Genomic DNA, 18,445 nt, shown 5'->3' on the forward strand with positions numbered 1-18,445 from the left:
TTTATGTGTTCCAAGTTCAGCGGGATAGATCCCCGTAATGTGGGATTGTCGTACAAGATTCCAGGGTTAAATAGTTTTACTTTACAAGATGATGTGGATTTGCAAAACCTTGTTAGTCTTGCCCGGCCGTTCGGTTTGGAACACGTTTGTGTGGTGATTGATCAGCATGGAAGGTTGGATAGCGTACGTACGTATGGCAAACAACATAATATGCAACCCAACCCAGTTTCCGGAATAATCGTGAACGACCAAGGAGAAAGTGATGACGAGGTTGATTTGTGGCATGATTTCTGCCCGCACAATAATAAAGTATTACTGACTGAATCATGGACACGGGTGTTAACCCACGTCGGGCAATGTTTTAAGGGGGGTGCACACGAATTTCGAACGGTTTTGTGCAAGTATGCCATGGAGTTTGGGTTCAATTTCAGGTATGTTAAGAATGATTCCGTACGGGTAACAACGGTGTGCTCCATGGTGAAGGATAAGGGATGCACGTACTCTGCACATGCACGAGTGTTGAAAGCAAATCAATTTTTCTACCTTCGCAAATGGAACAGTGTGCATAGTTGCGGTGTATCCGTCCGGATATCAAATCATCCAAGGGTTGGATCTGATATGGTTGCTGATATTATGGCAGCTCGTGTTCGGGACAGACCACTCACACGTCCAACTGATGTCATCTTAGATTTGAAAGACGATTATGGGTTGGACGTCAACTACCGGGTTGCGTGGTTAAGGGTTGAGAAGGCAAAGGGGGAATTGCTTGGCGCTCATTCCTTATCATTCGACCAATTGCGTTGGTATCGTGAAGCCGTCATGCAATACAATCTTGGGAGTTATGTTCACATCGATTATGATGAACACAACTACCGGCTCCGCCGTTTTCTTATTTCATTCAAAGCATGCATTGATGGATTTCGTCATTGTCGTCCATTACTTTTCCTGGACGAAACCTTCTTGAAAGTCAGGTTTAAAGGGTTTTTGCTAGCTGCGACTACAAAGGACTGTAATCAAGGTGTGTCCCATTTCACTTAAAAACATTATGCTCACTTACTTTCGTAGTCTCATTTCCATTTGAATGTCCGAACAAGTTCAAATTGTGATACACCCACGTATTTTTCCATATGCCGGAACCAAAGCATTGTATGTTATGGTTGTTATATTATACATGTTGATCATGTTGTCATCATTACAATAGGGTTGTTTCCGCTTGCTTATGCCATTGTGGACTCCGAAAACAACACGAATTGGGGTTGGTTCTTACAACATCTCGCCAACGTGGTACCCAATGATAGGACGCTCACGTTTGTGTCTGTTTGGAGCGTGGGACTGAAAAAAGCAATGCCTACATTTTTCCCTACATCTCACCATGCATTCTACCTCCAACATTTACAAAGAAATTTGCGGGACAAACTACGCTATGTGAACAGCATGCATCGGATTGGGCTTGTCAGCAAATTACGTAAGTGTGCATACGCACCCACCATAGCAACATTTAATCAAAAGGCCGACGAATTTTAATAATCTGGAAAAGCCATTGTAACGAAATTCCTTGCGGATGCACATCCACAACACTAGGCAAACGCATTTTTCAAGTACGGACATATTTGTTACGCAAAGTAAATTTGAACATACCCAACAACAAATGAGCATACTTTATTGTTTAATTTTTTTTTTCCCATTGGGTTTTATAGAGGCAGACAATACAGCGAAATGAGCTCCAACGCCGCCTAATCATTCAATTTTTGGATTCACAAAGCACAGAATCTACCAATCACCAGAATAGTTGACAGCATCAGAGGTCAGATTATGCAACAAATGGCGAAGCGGAGGGTGTCGGCCCACACATGGACTGGAGCAATTTGTCCCAAAATAGAATCCCCACTGGAAGAAGCTTACAACAAAAGTCGGGCATGGAAAGTTAGTCAGACGAATAACGACATGTATGAGGTCCATTCATACCCGTCTGTTATGGTGGACATCGGCAGGCGTACATGTTCATGTTTCCAATGAGAAATAAACGAGTTTCCATGTGCGTATGTTGTTGTTGCAATGAGAAAAAGCAGGAGAAACCTTAACGGCATAGTCATACCTTGGTACCATGTGTCCGAATACCGTTTGACGTATACGCCAACCATCTACCCAATACCAACAGTTGAAAAACCACCATTCAACCCCGCTGACTACGACATTTACCCACCGAACGTCAAACGCCTGCCCGGGAGGCCAAAGAAGAAAAGAATACCGTCCAAGGGTGAGAATGTGCAACAAATACAGTGTGGGAGGTGTGGTCATATGGGGAACCACAATAGGAAGACCTGCAAGGAACCTATTTAGTCGTAATCCCTATACGTTGATATCCCAATTTATATTATTACATTTTAAGTGGATGTATACTTCGTGCATATCATTAAATGAGAATGTGTTAATCACATACAATTCAGTATTTAAATAAGTTATTATATCAATGTTTTGTTCGCCTATAAGTACAATTGACTTAGAAATTTTGTTATATTCTAACCGTTATGCAAATATAATTGCGTACCCTTGCTTAAGTCGTGTTTTAATTTTATCATAGTTTTGTTTTCACCACAAGAATGCGTACCGTGGCTATAAGTACTATGTGTGTACGTTCAATATAGCTATTCGTGCACTACATTAGTTTACTTACGAATAACCAAACACACAAAGACAACATAAGGAAACTCGTGGAAAATCTTACAGTTAACGACGTTGTCCCACATCACTTCCCACATACTAATACTCACAACAATTACACTGTCACATGCACCCGCACACCTACGATACACACCTCGCACCTCAACCAATTACACCGCCAAATTCTGCCATCATAATGTGTTACACACGAGTGTTGATGCATTGGTGGACCCTCGCGGCACACCCAACTTTGTACCACTACATGAACTGCTATAATGCAAAAACATAAAATTATGTACGCTACATACAATGTATGTCCCACGTTATCACGCTGCCTCCCTAACCTTACTTAACATTTACTAAAACACCCATTTACACCACTCCCCCACGTCCACATCACTAATGCCTCAATAAATTCGTTAAGATTTACCACCCACATACTGAACGTCGTACTGCATTCACACTGACGCACATAACTGCCTTCCACATCACACTAATACACTGCCATACATATTGTTCACCCCTGTAACACATATACACTGTACTGTAGTTCGTGCACCACAATGGACTGGAACGTGTGCCTTATTTTAAGTAGTAAACAGTTGTCACTCTGAATGGGTTGACACATTTTCTATCAACCGGTAAAATTGGACACGAATGAATGTCCCAATGCATAACTCAGGAAAAACAAACAAACAATATACTTGCGAACAAGCACATCGATCATCACAATACACATATATTTCAAAGCTTTGCAACCAAAACAAATCATAATATTTTCCAAAAAATATGCCAGATAACGGCAGTCAAAATGCTGTACACGCACGTGACGCGTTAATTCAAGACAAAACATCCAACACACTAATCTAACAATTTGAACAAACCATAATCTGTGCTAATAATATAATGGGCATAACAAAAAAGGTAAATATTTGCGCATCATAACGCACGCAATCTGGAAAACCCATATTCGATACTAATACTATAACCAGTTATTCATATGTGCACCCCTACACACCCTTAATGTTACCCACAATGTGTTAGATGTGCGTACCCTCAATCAAGCCAGATCATTCTTCAATCCACGCAGCGGATCATTCACAAAAGACTACACCATGATCGCCCACAACACACTGCAGTTGCCCCCATGCAACGATCTACTAACATCCACATGGCGCACATACTTGCGCATCACAACGCATACAATGATAGCACAATCAAGCCTGTTCAATAATATCACATCACATGTTATTAATGTTGTAAGCGTAAATTAAGACAATTCATTTTCTGTACCAGGTTATGTCGTGTGGAAAATAAAAACGTGTTTACGATTCGGGACGTTGTTAGGAACAGTCCACTACTGATTCTAGCGGCGGATCATACTCTTGAGTATCAATCGAGTCCTTTCCCATGGTCTGCCTCTGGACCTCTGACACAATGTTTTTCTACATCAATGCATACATATGTCAGCCAACACAATTTTCATGTGGACACACACTCCCATACAGTTTAACATGTACAAATCTTACCAGGAAAAATGCCTTAATGTAGTGTACGTCCACAATTCCGCTCCTCGTCTTCATCGAGTTAAAAGGCTTTCAACTCCCGTCCTTAGTGTCGTACACGACCAGCGTCCAATGTGAGTTTTTGTAAATTGGGAAATGTACGTAACGAAAGAGCTTTGCAGCATGCAAGTTGTCCATTATATACCTATTCCTTGACCGTACATTATTGTTCTTCATCATGTCCCGCATCACCATGCGAACAAGTCACACATTATGACATCCCATAACCAAACATAACATTTATAGCCACAAACTTACTAGACAAATACTACTGAAGAAATAAGATTTATCTGGAGCATCAACGCCCTCATTTATCCTCTCATGCTCAGCATTTAGCAGCACAGTGTATCCATCGATCACCTGTGACATTTGTACATATTGGATTCTTGCATGGTTGGGGAAAAAAAAACGCATTGCATAAATACCCATCAACACGACTTACATTCCCCCGTATCTCAAATTGGCGCACAAGTGATTTCACATCGGTGAAATACATAACAACACCATGACCATGCCCATCCCACATCACAGCCTTACATACAATCCACAACACACGTAAACCAATTAACATATGGCAGTAGTAACGCTAAACCTAAATAATTTGTTTGTACATACCTATCACCATCTCTGTTATATGCATCGGTGATTTTCTTTTTCTCCGCAGCTGTCATCATTTTCCACACGCCGTGTTTGTTGTTAATGTCAAAGCCTGACTTCTTCACGTAAACGTCAACATCATCCACATCAATTACATCCGTGCACCCACCATTTTTTGCATTGCAGTCTACGTTACTCGCAATTGAACAGACATGCACCATGTTCGATGTGCTCACCCGCCCACGTACACTCAGGCACTCAACCCCTGTCGGGGTTAACCCCTTTCTCACTTTGCATTTTACGTCCCGCACAAATGAATTATTCACAACATTCAACCGACCACCTTCTGCCATGTTTGGACTGATAACCACCACCTCTGTTCCAGCCAGTACACCATGCTGTATTTCAGTGATCCTGTCTGTTTGTTCTCTTACCAGCATAACATCCCAAACCGAAACTGCATCCCCAGTTATTGCAAACACTCTGTCAGGGGTGGTATTGTTTGTTAGGTCTGTAACATGTTCGTTCCCACTTAACCCATATTTCACACCTTCTGCATTCACATCTTCACCACGGAATGCTTGCGTCACGTTATGCACTTCGCGCTCAGCAAGTTGCTCCTCTAAAACATTTACTACCCTTTTCAATTTAGCATTTTCAGTGGTGAGTTTCTTCACCTCGTCGTCCTTAGCTTGCATCAAGCTACCAAATCCTCCAACAAAATACAACGTTTGCACCTCATTCGCCTACCTCAGTGTGTCCACTTCTGCCCGTAACTCTGAAATCACACCGTCTTTCTCGTTGATTTCCAATTCAAACTCTGTAATTTTCTCTATAGCATGGCAAATGTGTGGCCGCACGTCCATTGTGTGCTTTCTTGCGTTTCGTGTAATAGTCCTGTTTGGTGTCTTAATATGGACCGACGCTGAACTATGTTCCACATTTCTAACATAATTCCACTATCACCACCCGTCACATTACCTTCCATACCCATATCAACAAAATTATCCTCATGTACACTACCATAGAATTCCTCCACTGCATTTCCCGCACTCCTAGCACAGTTTACCCCATCTACCTCCAAAATCTTAACCTCATGATCTTTTGTAATCAATCGTCCAGCTATCACCTATAAACACCACACAAAAAATTCATGAACAATTTTCAAATAGTGTCACCGTATACTTGTACACAAAATACCGTTACGATAGGTATCATACAATCGTAACTGCCATTTACAATTACCTCAAAATCTACATGCCCTGATAGATTGACCACATGTGCAGCTGTTACTAACGTGGTAACATCCCACTTGAGAAACCTGGGAAACGCGGTTGCGGATACGAGCAATATGATCGTTGAATGTTCACACAGCCAATACTGTACCCCACATCACACATAACAAATAATAACGTCCGAATTAGCTACATGGCTACACCACATGTAACATAAATAAATCGCTTGCAATTAATGACACAACCAACAAATAAATTACAAACGTACCATCAATGCGACGACATATCCGGTTACTTTTTCAGGTGTTCGATAGAAGTCCCTCACCGAACTCATCAACGAGATACGGATTGCACCTGTCCAATCGTACGTTTTCATTGCATCCAAATTATCCACATATCGGATTAGCGCCCAGTTGATTGTTTCCTCAAAATTTGAGAAGAATAATTTCCCACAAGCATATAAGCATAGCAGCTCCGCGGTGTCTTCCACATCACGAGCAGTACTGCCCTCCGCAACTTCGACTAGTAGGGTCCATATCAGTTTCGAGGTTATGTGATTAATGTTACGACACCTACGTTGTACAAAGTCGGACGGTGGCTTAGGTCGAGGGGTCAAATCAAGGCAACCAAAACCACATTGGATCCCAAATATTAACTTGATGTCATCATCGCTTACGCACACGCTTTGTCCGCCTGCGCGAAACGTCCCATCCCTTGCATTGTATGCCCGGATGATATTTACCACTAGGTCGTCCCCTTTGCGGAACTCTACGTGGTCAAGTTGATTTATCAAAATTGCTTCAAACATCAACCAGAATAGTATTTTTTTAAGGTGGACAAGGTGTTTGTCTCGCAAATTCAGCGTGTACACCAACTTCACAATGCCTGCAATGTTTGACCAGAAGTTGAGCCTCGTACGGTTACGCTTCGGTGTGACACTTGGACGATTAACAATTTTTGTTTATTTGAACAGGATCCATCCTTGCCTACATACCCCAAGTTCATTTGTCGTTGTTTCACTGGCTGCATCTTGACGTTTACGCTCACATGAACGCATCCATGGACTGTTTGTCCTCCTAACCCCTGCATTTTGAACATCAAATCAAATATCAGTTACGTAAGCCAAACATTCCAAAGGAAACTATATTACAATGCTATAACATGTCAACACCATATGTTACAATGTAATCGTATGCACAACAACACACATACGGTTGGCAACAAAACAAGGCAGGGGATGTACGTGATTTAAATCGCTATACACGGTAAACAACAAAAAGACTCATCAAAGTAACTGAACTTATTAAAACGCAACATTTGACTAACCACGTACCACCAACAACAAGAACCAAACTAAGATATTGTCACATAACATTTTATATTAAAGTTTGACTTTTTAATGTACGCAAAGTACATATCAAACAGTTATAACGGAATGGACATACCAACATCCACCCCACATAACACACCGTAATTTAAATATGGCCGCATGCAAATCATGGCCGAACCCCACGAAAATGTGCCTTTCACATCTATATGAATTTAGATGCGTGTCAACACGCACGTACCGTTTCACCCAACGTAACATTAACGGCCACACAAAGACATACATCCGTGACACACAACCCCCCCATCATTTGCCCATTCCCAAAACATTTCACAGACAAGTTGGCATATTAATGTCGACCGCATCAAACTACATGGATGCCCCACAAATACACACACTACATTATTAACACACCCCACCACACTATGCGTTTTAATGGGAAATTCAGTTGGTCTTCATATAAGCGACACCACACACCAACCCACCAAAACAACCACGCACTACAACCTACTGATTCGACCAACATAATAAGTACTAACACACGTCATATGCAACCAATATTAACAACCAAAAAGTGGATTCCAGTCATCGTTGATGAGTGTGAATAAGTTTTGTAAACAAGAAACGAATCATAAATTCTGTAAACACAATCGGGTAATTACGTTTACCAGTCATCGTCGATGAGTGTGAATAAGATATTCCTCCAACGTAATCTTCCCCTAAACGACGTAAGGTTGTCACGTCACACCACTCTTTAGGGTTTTATCCCAAACCAAAACTATAGAAACAACATAGGGACTGCAGTTGCAACGTTTTGAATCACCAAATCTTTGGAAAGCCACACCAAAGCTCCACCATGGGAACCGATTGACGGAATTTGAATTTTGAACCACAGAATCTCACCCCTTAATTTTAGGGCATGATTCATTTACCTACCAATTAGGTGGTGTTTCCAAATTGGGGATTTCAAACGTTAACAGGGCGGGGCACCGTGGGTCTCGTTTGCATATGTTGCAGTATCTCAACGTGACACCCAACCACAGTCATCCATCACATTAACACTGTCAAACTGTAATAACCCCGGCCTCCGATTAATGCTAAACCATGATTAGTTATGCCTAACAGCAATTTAGAAAGAATCCGGAATTACATTGCATATGTATTGCATTATCTTAGTGTTTTTATCTGTATGCCATAAAATGATCTGTTCGTGTTTTATGTTTTAAGCTGCAAATTAAAGGCCTTATCAGCGGCCAAATCTGAAATTGATTAGTGTTATGTGTTAATTAGAATTTATGCGATTTTATGGTAGATTTAATTTTAATTTGATTGGGTATGATTAAATAAAGTTAAATCACATCACCTTAACTTAATTGCATTTTTGCCACTTAGTGGACAATCTTAGACCTACACTCTTTATACTTCATTCATGTTGATACAACATTCCTTCAGCCCTTTTTTGAGCTAAAACCGTGAGAGAGAGAGAGAGAGAGAGAGAGCGAGGTAGGAATTTGAGTTCAACAAGAGATTTGACTTGGAACTTAGGAGAATTGAAGAAGCTTTGCAAATTTGAGCTCCTAGACTTGGAATTCAAGGTTTAAGGTAGGAGATTTCCCTTTCAATTGTGCATTTAAGTTTAATTCTTACATGGCTCATGGAAGATTAGAGTTTAAACTCTAGAATTGGTTTTAAGAGTTGGATTTGAGAGTGAATTCATGCATGCATGCACATATTCTTGGATTTTGGAGTTGTTCTTCATGAATTTCCACATGCATGTCCACATTTTTGTTATAGTCCATGAATTCATTCTATTCTTGAGCTTAATCTTGTTTTGGATCATGTTTTGGAGCATTAGAAGTCATGAGAATTCATGCATGTTACATTTAAGTTATGTTCTTAGAGTTCATGTTGATTTTGCACAAATTGGTTTACTCTTGGGCCATGATTTCTTGAATTGAAGCTTTAAACATATTGTTTTATGGGTTACCAAGTGTTTTCCAAAGTTTTGGCCCAGAAAAATGAGTTTTGGACGGTTGAGGGTCGAGTTTCATGTTTGGAGGTCAATCTGGATTTTCCAGAAATTTAACCCACGCTCGAGCGGGGACTTTCACGCTCGCTCGAGCGTGAAGCCTGAGTACATGCACTTCTGCTCGAGCGGCGAAAGTCACGCTCAAGCGTGAAATACATATACCCAGAAGTTTGTGTGTTTTGCAGTCCGCTCGAGCAGGGGAATCCACGCTCGAGCGAGGGTCTGTGTCACACGCTCGAGCGGGGGTCGAGCGCCCGTCGAGCTTGAATTTCATGCATCCAGCACTTTTTCTTAAGTTTGCAGTACGCTCGAGCGAGGAAGTCCACGCTCAAGCGAAGCTTCATATTTGCATGTCCGCTCGAGCGGGGTAATCCACGCTCGAGCGTAGACTTTACCTTCGGCAAAATTTATGAAATGTTTTCCAAGGCATCTTTGCATTCTCATTCCATCCTAGGCATTCCTAGGCCATGTTTAAGACTCTATAGTGAGGATTTAAGGTTATAAACACACTAAGAGCCAACGACGTAAGTTTTGTACAATTAGAACGTGTGTTTCAAGTGTGTATCTGTTATGTGTTATGTAGGTTACGTGCCGCGTGTCGTGTGATCAATCTGCTCCGTCTGTCTGTTTTAAGGCCAACTGTGAGTAATAATTTAGTAAAGTTATGTTTAAACTGTATCTACTTTCTGTGTGATAAAACAAGATCTGTTTTCCGAAATGATATGTTCTGTGCAATGAATGATTGTTCAATTTTTGATATGTATTCACGACATCCTTAACATCATGTGATATCTATTAGCTGTTACCCGATATCGGAGGTTCCTTTACGGAACTTATTTCCGTCTGCACTTCGTTACCCGTACCAGAGGCCTTGTCACGGGAGCTCAGCTTCTATTCTGTTCTGTTACCCGGATCCGGAGATTCCTTTATGGAACTGGTTATTCATAACCTCACGTGTATACATTCTGTTCTGTTCTGTTGTGTTTATGCTAATGGATGTATCACGTAAACTTAATCATGACTTTTGATTTCTGTCTGTATATGATCTAGATAAACTATGATTTTGATATGAACTGAATTATGATTTCTAAATCTATACGAACTCATTCATTGAAACCCTTTACTCTATTATTATTCACTGGGCTTGCGTTTACAGTTTATATTATGTATGTATGTGAGCCGGTATGTGACCAAGGCCAGAGTTGACGGCCTTCTGTTCTGTTTCGTCAGCCAACTGTTGCGCCTCCCGAAGAGGTTCTGGTTGAAATCTAATGCTATGGCTGTTTTTGTATGCATGCTAGTCTATGTTTTTGTCTTGTAAAGACGGGTCTTGGGATGTAATACTTTGTAAATATTGGTGTCCTTTGACTGGCATGCTTATGTATATATGAATAAGTTTTGAAATGTTCTGTCCCATGTACGTTATCACAACTCATTGGACCTTGTCTATTTTGTATTATTGCTTCCGCAGCCCTTTATTATTTGCTAATCTGTTCAGAGGTCTTTGGTAATCCACGGATTACTGGCCGGTTACGGTGCTAAACCTACAGGGGCGGGTTTGGGTCGTGACACAAACCCCCATACGCACTATACTCAATGGCATTCTAGTCATTCGATGTACATAAAGACCAAGTGGTGCAAAAGAAAACATTTAGGATCATTCGGACCATAAGTTCAAAATGGGGGATTTACCAGTCAATTCCCCTATAAAAATTTAGATAAAAAATATCATAAAAATGTTATAATAGTGATATTGTTGTAAATGTAAATCATGTTTATGGGTGTCTTGTTTTAAAGTAAAAGATCATCATTAAGCTATATCATTGTATTTGAAAATTTTATATTTGTATATCATCATTCAATAAGAATATGTTCAGACATAATTTAATAATGAAAAATTGTAAAATGTAATAATCATGATATAAAGAAGAAATGATAGGAAAAAAAGGCAAAATGGTCGTTTAAAAAATTTTAAGATATGACATCAACAATTCAGGAAACAATTTGTAATAAGATTACAAACTTCAGGGAGGAGAATGTAATTTTTCAAATGTGATGGGAGAATCTGGATGAAACAAAAACCTCAGGAGGTGTTAGTGTGATTTACCCTTCCTTCTTTCTTTTTTCTTTTTTTTTTTTTTTTTCATTTTGTGAAAACAGCACCATTTCATTCATTATACAAACAAAATTGAATAGCAATTGAATTATTGACCTTTTAATTATTCCAGTTAACTTCAGACTGCCAGTCAAGTCGTATTTAAAAAACCAAAAGAGAATGGCTACTTGATATTGTTAATTACATTTAATGTCGCTTGTATCTTTACCAAAATTACACTCTAATCCCTCTACTTTCGTCCTTAACACTTTTATACTTTTATCAAAATCTCATTAAAGTCTCTCCGACAATTTTCGATATGGCATTATAACAATAAGCACAATCATCAATCATGAACATAACATAACATGACGATGGCCAATCGTCCGAGTTACTATCCACTAGTGAAAATTAAACCAAACAATGTAATGTTTTGTACTCTGAATTTGATCTTAGGTTGGTATTTGCGGAGAACCGTCATAGAGAAGGGGGAACTTTGAGGTATACATTAACTAATACAACTAAACGCAACTCAACTATATACCTAATGTGCTGACAGTTGAGTCAGATCATGCCAATAGGTAAGTCATTTAATGGCTTTGAAACCTAAAGCCCAACTCATGAACCACAACAGCCTGGAAGAATTCGGCATGAAACTATTTTACCAAATCGACCCACGAAGCTATGTATTCAGGTGCAAGGTTAGCAACTAAGCATAAATAGGCTCTATCCATAAAGGATTTCGATAACTCCCTTAGATGAAGGTTATAGTTAGTGCCATGTACACCACAAATTGTGCTATGTGCTCTCTAGTGTTTCCTTCCTTTCAGTCAAGGCGTTTGAACTTCTTACACCAGTCAAAAAATTTATGTACTTACAGAAGGTTGACATTAACAATCACTTAATAAGAATCCTATTAAAAGGTATGGCCACTATATACAATAATATATCCATTATTTTGCCCGGAGAACAAAACTAATTTCATTCATATGGACACCATGTACAACATACTGCGATGAATGAATTTGAATGTGGAAAAGATAAGCCTGGTTCTGTCTTAAAAATGCAAATGGAAATTGATGAATAGGTGAAAAGCAAGGCAATAAGCTCAGAACTAATGAAGAACATACCGCAGAATACATGATTTATGAACTGCATGCATTGTCCTCAAGAATCATCCCTGTATCACTCTTTGCCAACCATATTTGAATTCAGACTCATAATTTCGGAGCAAGTAGATGACTTCAGAGTTAAAAAATTTGCAAGGCTTTCATCCCTTGCTGGATTTATCAGCTTCCCAACATCCATACCCATCACAGTTTCTATCACGGGCTGATCAATCCCAACTCGGAAACTACCAAGCCTTATAAGATGTATGGCATCATCAGTAGCGGGAGGAAGATCATAAGTGTTTTCCTGTATTTTATATAACAAATTAGTTATCTTTTTTTTTTTGTGGGTAAAAGTAACAAATTAATTATCACCATACAACATTTTTCGAACAATTAATAATCATAATATGACATTGTCATAAAATAGCATTTAATAAAGCTGAAGAGGGAATGCGGAAACTGTGACTTCTCTGTAATTGATTTAAGCTCTATCCATGTGATTTATTGAGAACTTATAAATGACATTGTCCATGTACAAAGATTATTTAAAGATCAAATTGAAAATGAGCTTCAACTCAATGATTTGAGAGCAGTTCCACAAATCGGAGCATTACAATAGACTCGGTCCTCTGTTGCCCAGCCACCCAAATAAATCAACCCAGAGTTCGCCGATGATTGACCTGGCAGCCAAAGAGGGCCCCAAAAATTTCAATTCATTCGAATATGGTGAGTTCATAAATTTTTTATGCCATATTAGGTCTGTCAACCAATACTAGCCACCAAAACATAGGAAAATATAAGTATACAGACTATAATCTACTTGGAAAATTGCCGACAGATGTTCAAGTGAGGAAATGATTTGCATGCCATAGAAAATAGTAATTTACAGATGTAAGACCAATGCTACCAAAAAATGCTACTACCTTAACGAATTCTGTTTTGGAATGCACTTTTTGAAATATGACTTTTGCTTCGAAAAACAATAAATTTAGCTATCTAAAGTGATCCCAAAAGTTTTTTTTCCCAATATATTTCCTAAAGGTTTCCTTAAGAGTAAAAAAATCGAATATAATGAATTAAAATCTAATGTGAGTGAAGTTTCGACAATACAAAACGTAAAAAATGGGTCACAATGCTTATATAAATGTGTAACATGACTAATTTGAAAAGAAAAAAAAAATCTTACATTTATCATATGTCTAATTGTTACAAGAAAATCTCTAGAAATACCTTAAATTCCTATAATAAAATCTATAGAAGTCACTCCTATCATACCGCATTTTAAATCATGCGACATACTACGTTCCCATTCCCATTCTACGTACCATAATGATCCGCATTTGAGGTAACATAGTGTAAGACATACACCAAGACCGAACAAATTTACAATTCAAATTATCAAATCCCTACAAAGTATCCCATTCTCCCACCAACCAACAGAAGAATATAAGGTAAGATTTCAAAAGGATAAGCAATGAGCAAAATCAAATTTTGGAAGTTATGGAACCCAAATGGATGGGAGCATCTTCCTCTTATAATGATGCCCATGATATATATATTTCCTAATCCTTTTCTTTCTGCTTTCCTTTTGACCATCTGGTTATTGATGACTTAATCAAATAAACAATCAATATGGCAAGCTACAACAACACAATAACTAATGACTGGGAACAAAGTAATGGAACCAAGTGAAAAAACTCGGAGTCGAAGCAACTGAGCACACACTAGGCAACTGCCTAAAACCTAATGTAAGCCATTGGAGGCACAGCTTGGAAAGCAATCACTTAGGCATTAACCAGGATAAGTTAAGAGCCCATGAAGATGGCTCCATCATAGTCAATTAAAAGAATAACATGTCTAACACCAGTGCAAGAAACTTTTGGCTTACAAGGAGGGGGATGAACGATGGCGGACTTTTTCCGAGTACAGTCTCATTTCGGTATAAAAGCCATCTCTTCCGTTCGGTCAAGGTAAAGGACCAACGGACAATCGGTGTATTTTAATTATCAATCCTGTCATATCCTGCAACCAAATGTAAAATGCCATCATTAAACATTGCACAAATTAAGCACAGTGAGGGATTCATATAATGGAAGAACTGAATTGAGTAAAGCTTTTAAAAAGGAAAATAAGATTGATATAATAAATAAGCACTTATACAGTTCTGTGATCCTACAATAACTTTGCCCTAGAAAATAAAAAGAAAAGGAAGGTCTCGATGAAGTACATGGTTTTAGGGACAATACATAAACTCTTTGCAGCACTAAAAGCTTGATCAATGTGCTTGTGTTCATATAATATGACAATGTACACCATTTATCAAACAACATTACATTGACATGAATGCCAGACAAAGATTCGAGACAAATTTTACACATAAAAATCTTGAAAGAATAGGAAATTAAACACTTGTAGAGTTTCAGTGTAAAAACCACAATTGTTCACAACCCACATCATATCACAGATGACTGAACTCTATAAGCTAAGCGATAAACAAATGATGGCAATGTTATACACCACGAACTGCTGGATCATAATCTCTCATTATTTTCTGAATTACCTCTGCTAAAAATACTGCCCGTTCGATTTTTTTCATCAATTCAGCCCTGCTCACAGGTTATAACATCAACAATGTGAAATTTTACACAATGTGCAGCTTAATTTTAGAGGCTAAACTACCAATAAGTCCTAATAGTTGGATTTAATTCCCATCAAATCATATTGAAAACAAGTTCTAGTAAAATCGTTGTTAAAAATAATTTTTTGTGATATTTTTTGCATATATCGCTAAAAATTGACAATTAATGACTTTTTTTTGTCACAATTTTTATAAATTGTTGCTAAAACTTGCAATTAGTAGCGTTTTTTTGTGACGAATTTTTCATACTATCACTGAAAATTGAACATTAGTAACATTTATTTGTGACGATTTTTTTAAGTTGTCGCTAAAATTTATAATTAGTGACATTTTTTGTGACAATTTTTAAACTGTTACTAAAAATTAATAATTAGTAACAATTTTTTTAATAATATTTGATAAAAACGCCATTAATTCTCACCATTAAATAATAAGTCCACCTATCTACACGTAAGACCCCCCTAATTTACAAGGGGAAAAAATTGGGGAAAACACTCTATCACCATTCAGATTTTCTGAAAACTCAACAATGCAAACATAGCAACCCTACAATATGATTTGTGACTGGTAATTCAGGAAAAACAAACAAACAAGCTCACGGTATAAATCAGGAACCAAGTTATAAGTAAAATTTGACAATTGTAGAAAGAATTGAGGTGTCTGACCTTCTCTACACATGCTTCCTTAAATTCAACAATACACGGGTGTTGAATCAGTGGAATTAGAGCCATCTACGATTTGAAAATTCCAAATTACTCCAAGGCTACATTACCAATGCGTACAGAATCTACAGAGTGTGCTTTGATTTCTTGTCTAGCCGCGATCAGATTCGAATCAAAATTCAACTTTTCGAAACTCGCTCAATGCACTTGTCAATAAAGCAAGACATCTGGGTTCGTTTCGTTCAGCTGTTTGTTTCTTTTCCCTCTTTTTGTCCCAGTTTTTTCAAATTTTTTTCCCTCCTTTCACCCTCCCTCTTATTTTTCCCCCAAAAAATTGAGTATAGGAATATTTAGGATTTTTTTTAAAATATTTTAAAAAACAAATCAAACTATTTATTAAAACATGACTCACTTTTTAAATTATTTATCAAACTAATTTACTTTTTAAAAAATACAAGTTCAAGATGTGACTTTATCATGAAATCGCATATTGAAAATGTAATTTTATATTAATTTAACTTATTGATATGTTGATGTGAGTTATGCCAATATGAAATCGTATATTGAATATGTAATTTCATCATAAAATCGTATTTTAAACTTGTGATTTTAAAAAATAAATTAATTTGATAAAATAGTTTAAAATTTTAATTATTTACCTAAATAGTTTTTTGCTACATTTTTTCGTTTTATGTGGGGTCATTTTTTTTTTCTTTTGACGTTTAAAGTTTTTTCTTCTCTACTTAAACCCTTTATATTTTAAGTTTTTTTTAATTTATTCTCAAAATTAATTTATACTTAAAATTAAACAAAAAATGATATATAACGGGATATAAAATATTTATTATGTATAATTCATTCTTTTGACACAAATTTAAAATCAATATAATAATATATTTTTATATTATATAATAGTTAATGTGATATTTATTATCTAATTTTAAATAAAAATTAATTTTAAAAATTAGTTAAAAAATACTTGAAACATAAAAAGTTAAATTGAAAAAAATAAAATTTTAAAGAATAACGTGAAAAAATAATCAAATATAACGAAAGCAAAAGTGTTATTTACGGAATATTAAGGGTATGTTTGGTTTGAATTTCTAGAGTGATTTTGGGAAAAAAAATTTAGAAAATTTGTTTGGTTTGTAAATTTTCCAAAACAATTTTCAAAATCACTTTCTCTCTTTTACCTATCAATCAATCACTTTTTTTCTCTTCTCCCTCATTCTCAATCACTTTTTCTCTTACACGCATCTACTCAATTGTAACAAAATATTAAATCATTACAAACTCCCAAACTCCAAAACTACTTTCAAAATACACAACCAAACAAGCCAAAAAAATTTTTAAACTTTCTCTCCAAAATAATTTTCAAAAACTACTCTTTCAAAAACAAACCAAACAAGCCCTAAAGCTATATATACGGGTGCTGCTACGTGGGCCAACAGTCAGCCCAAATATGACTAAGTATTGCTTCTTACGCCGACAGTTGGGCCGATACCGACTAACCTAGTCGGTTATGATTGGGCTTGTTTGAAAATTAGTTTTTTAATATTTTTTTAATTTTATAAAAAATAATAATAAAATAATTTAACAATTTATAATAATAATTTTTTAAAATTTTAACTAAAATATTTAATGCTCAAACATAACCTAATTGTCCATGTGGAGCATATATTATTGGGCCAATCTTATTCATCCATGTATGTGGGCTTCGGCCTATACGTCGTCCATGACATCATCAAAGTTGATCAAAACCAAAGACAAATTCCAAGTCTTCTCCCACCTCACAAAAGCCGTCGTTAACTTCTGGGTATGTGGGCCAGACTCAAAAATTAAAAATTAATTGTATAAAATCCAGTGCTTTAAGGATAATGTGACCATAATCTTACAATCTACACGTGTCACTACGTCATGGGTACTGCATAAATTTATAAAAATAGCACCGTTATATCTGCGCAATTTTTTTCGGGAAAACGATGAGACCCCCAAGTGGGAGTAGGAATGGCAACGGGGCGGGGCGGAACCGGGGACTACCCCCGTTTCCGATCCCCGAAAGTAATACTCCCCCCGTCCCCGTCCCCGATCCCCAATGGGGATCCCTATCCCGGCCCCATCCCCGCTCCCGATCGAGGATCGGGGATCCCCGACCCCGGATAATCCCCGGTTTTTTTTTTTTTTTTTTAATGTAAAATTCTATAAACATTAATAAATATTCTCAATCACCCTTCAATACTGGATGTATAAATTTTGAAATTTATCAATATCAACCCTAATAGCTTCATTTTTTTAATTAATTAAAACTGTAGCAACATCCATAAATCTGTAGCAACATCTATCAATTGGAATATCATTTTTTTAATTAATTAGATCAATAAATATCAATAAACATTCATTTAAAAAACATCATCTGTAGCAACATCCATAAACAAAGCTATCATCAATAAATCTGTAGCAACATCAATAAATCTGTAACAACATCCATCCTAATCAATAAATATCAATAAACATCTTGTAGCAA

The 18,445-nt window shown here is 37.2% G+C and overlaps 2 protein-coding genes across 7 annotated transcripts; one reads left to right on the forward strand and one right to left on the reverse strand.

The window, feature by feature from the left end:
- The first annotated feature begins 408 nt into the window (after positions 1-408).
- Positions 409-1,793, forward strand: LOC114286985 (uncharacterized). The gene is made up of 3 exons (XM_082897077.1): positions 409-1,018; positions 1,202-1,284; positions 1,698-1,793. Exons 1-3 carry the CDS (start codon positions 409-411, stop codon positions 1,791-1,793), a joined length of 789 nt encoding a protein of 262 aa, XP_082753203.1.
- Positions 1,794-3,413: 1,620 nt separating this feature from the next.
- LOC114287035 (uncharacterized) lies at positions 3,414-16,208 on the reverse strand. Of its 6 annotated transcripts, XR_014346830.1 has the most exons (8): positions 15,925-16,208; positions 14,510-14,643; positions 12,640-12,925; positions 6,327-7,141; positions 6,069-6,203; positions 4,842-5,952; positions 4,669-4,758; positions 3,414-4,586 (listed from the first exon to the last, which is right to left on the reverse strand). XR_014346830.1 is itself a non-coding variant. In XM_028230303.2 (6 exons), the coding sequence occupies exons 4-6, from the start codon at positions 6,864-6,866 to the stop codon at positions 5,656-5,658; spliced, it is 972 nt and encodes a 323-aa protein (XP_028086104.2). In that variant the 5' UTR covers positions 6,867-7,141; positions 12,640-12,925; positions 14,510-14,643; positions 15,925-16,208; the 3' UTR covers positions 3,414-5,655. The 6 variants fall into 6 exon arrangements, 1 of the variants encoding a protein (XP_028086104.2); XR_014346829.1 differs by having other exon boundaries at positions 3,414-4,758; XR_014346828.1 differs by having other exon boundaries at positions 4,669-5,952.
- Between the last annotated feature and the right edge of the window lie 2,237 nt (positions 16,209-18,445).

Source organism: Camellia sinensis, chromosome 12, assembly GCF_055761805.1.
Source record: "Camellia sinensis isolate YWXY chromosome 12, ASM5576180v1, whole genome shotgun sequence".
Classification (NCBI taxonomy): domain Eukaryota; kingdom Viridiplantae; phylum Streptophyta; class Magnoliopsida; order Ericales; family Theaceae; genus Camellia; species Camellia sinensis.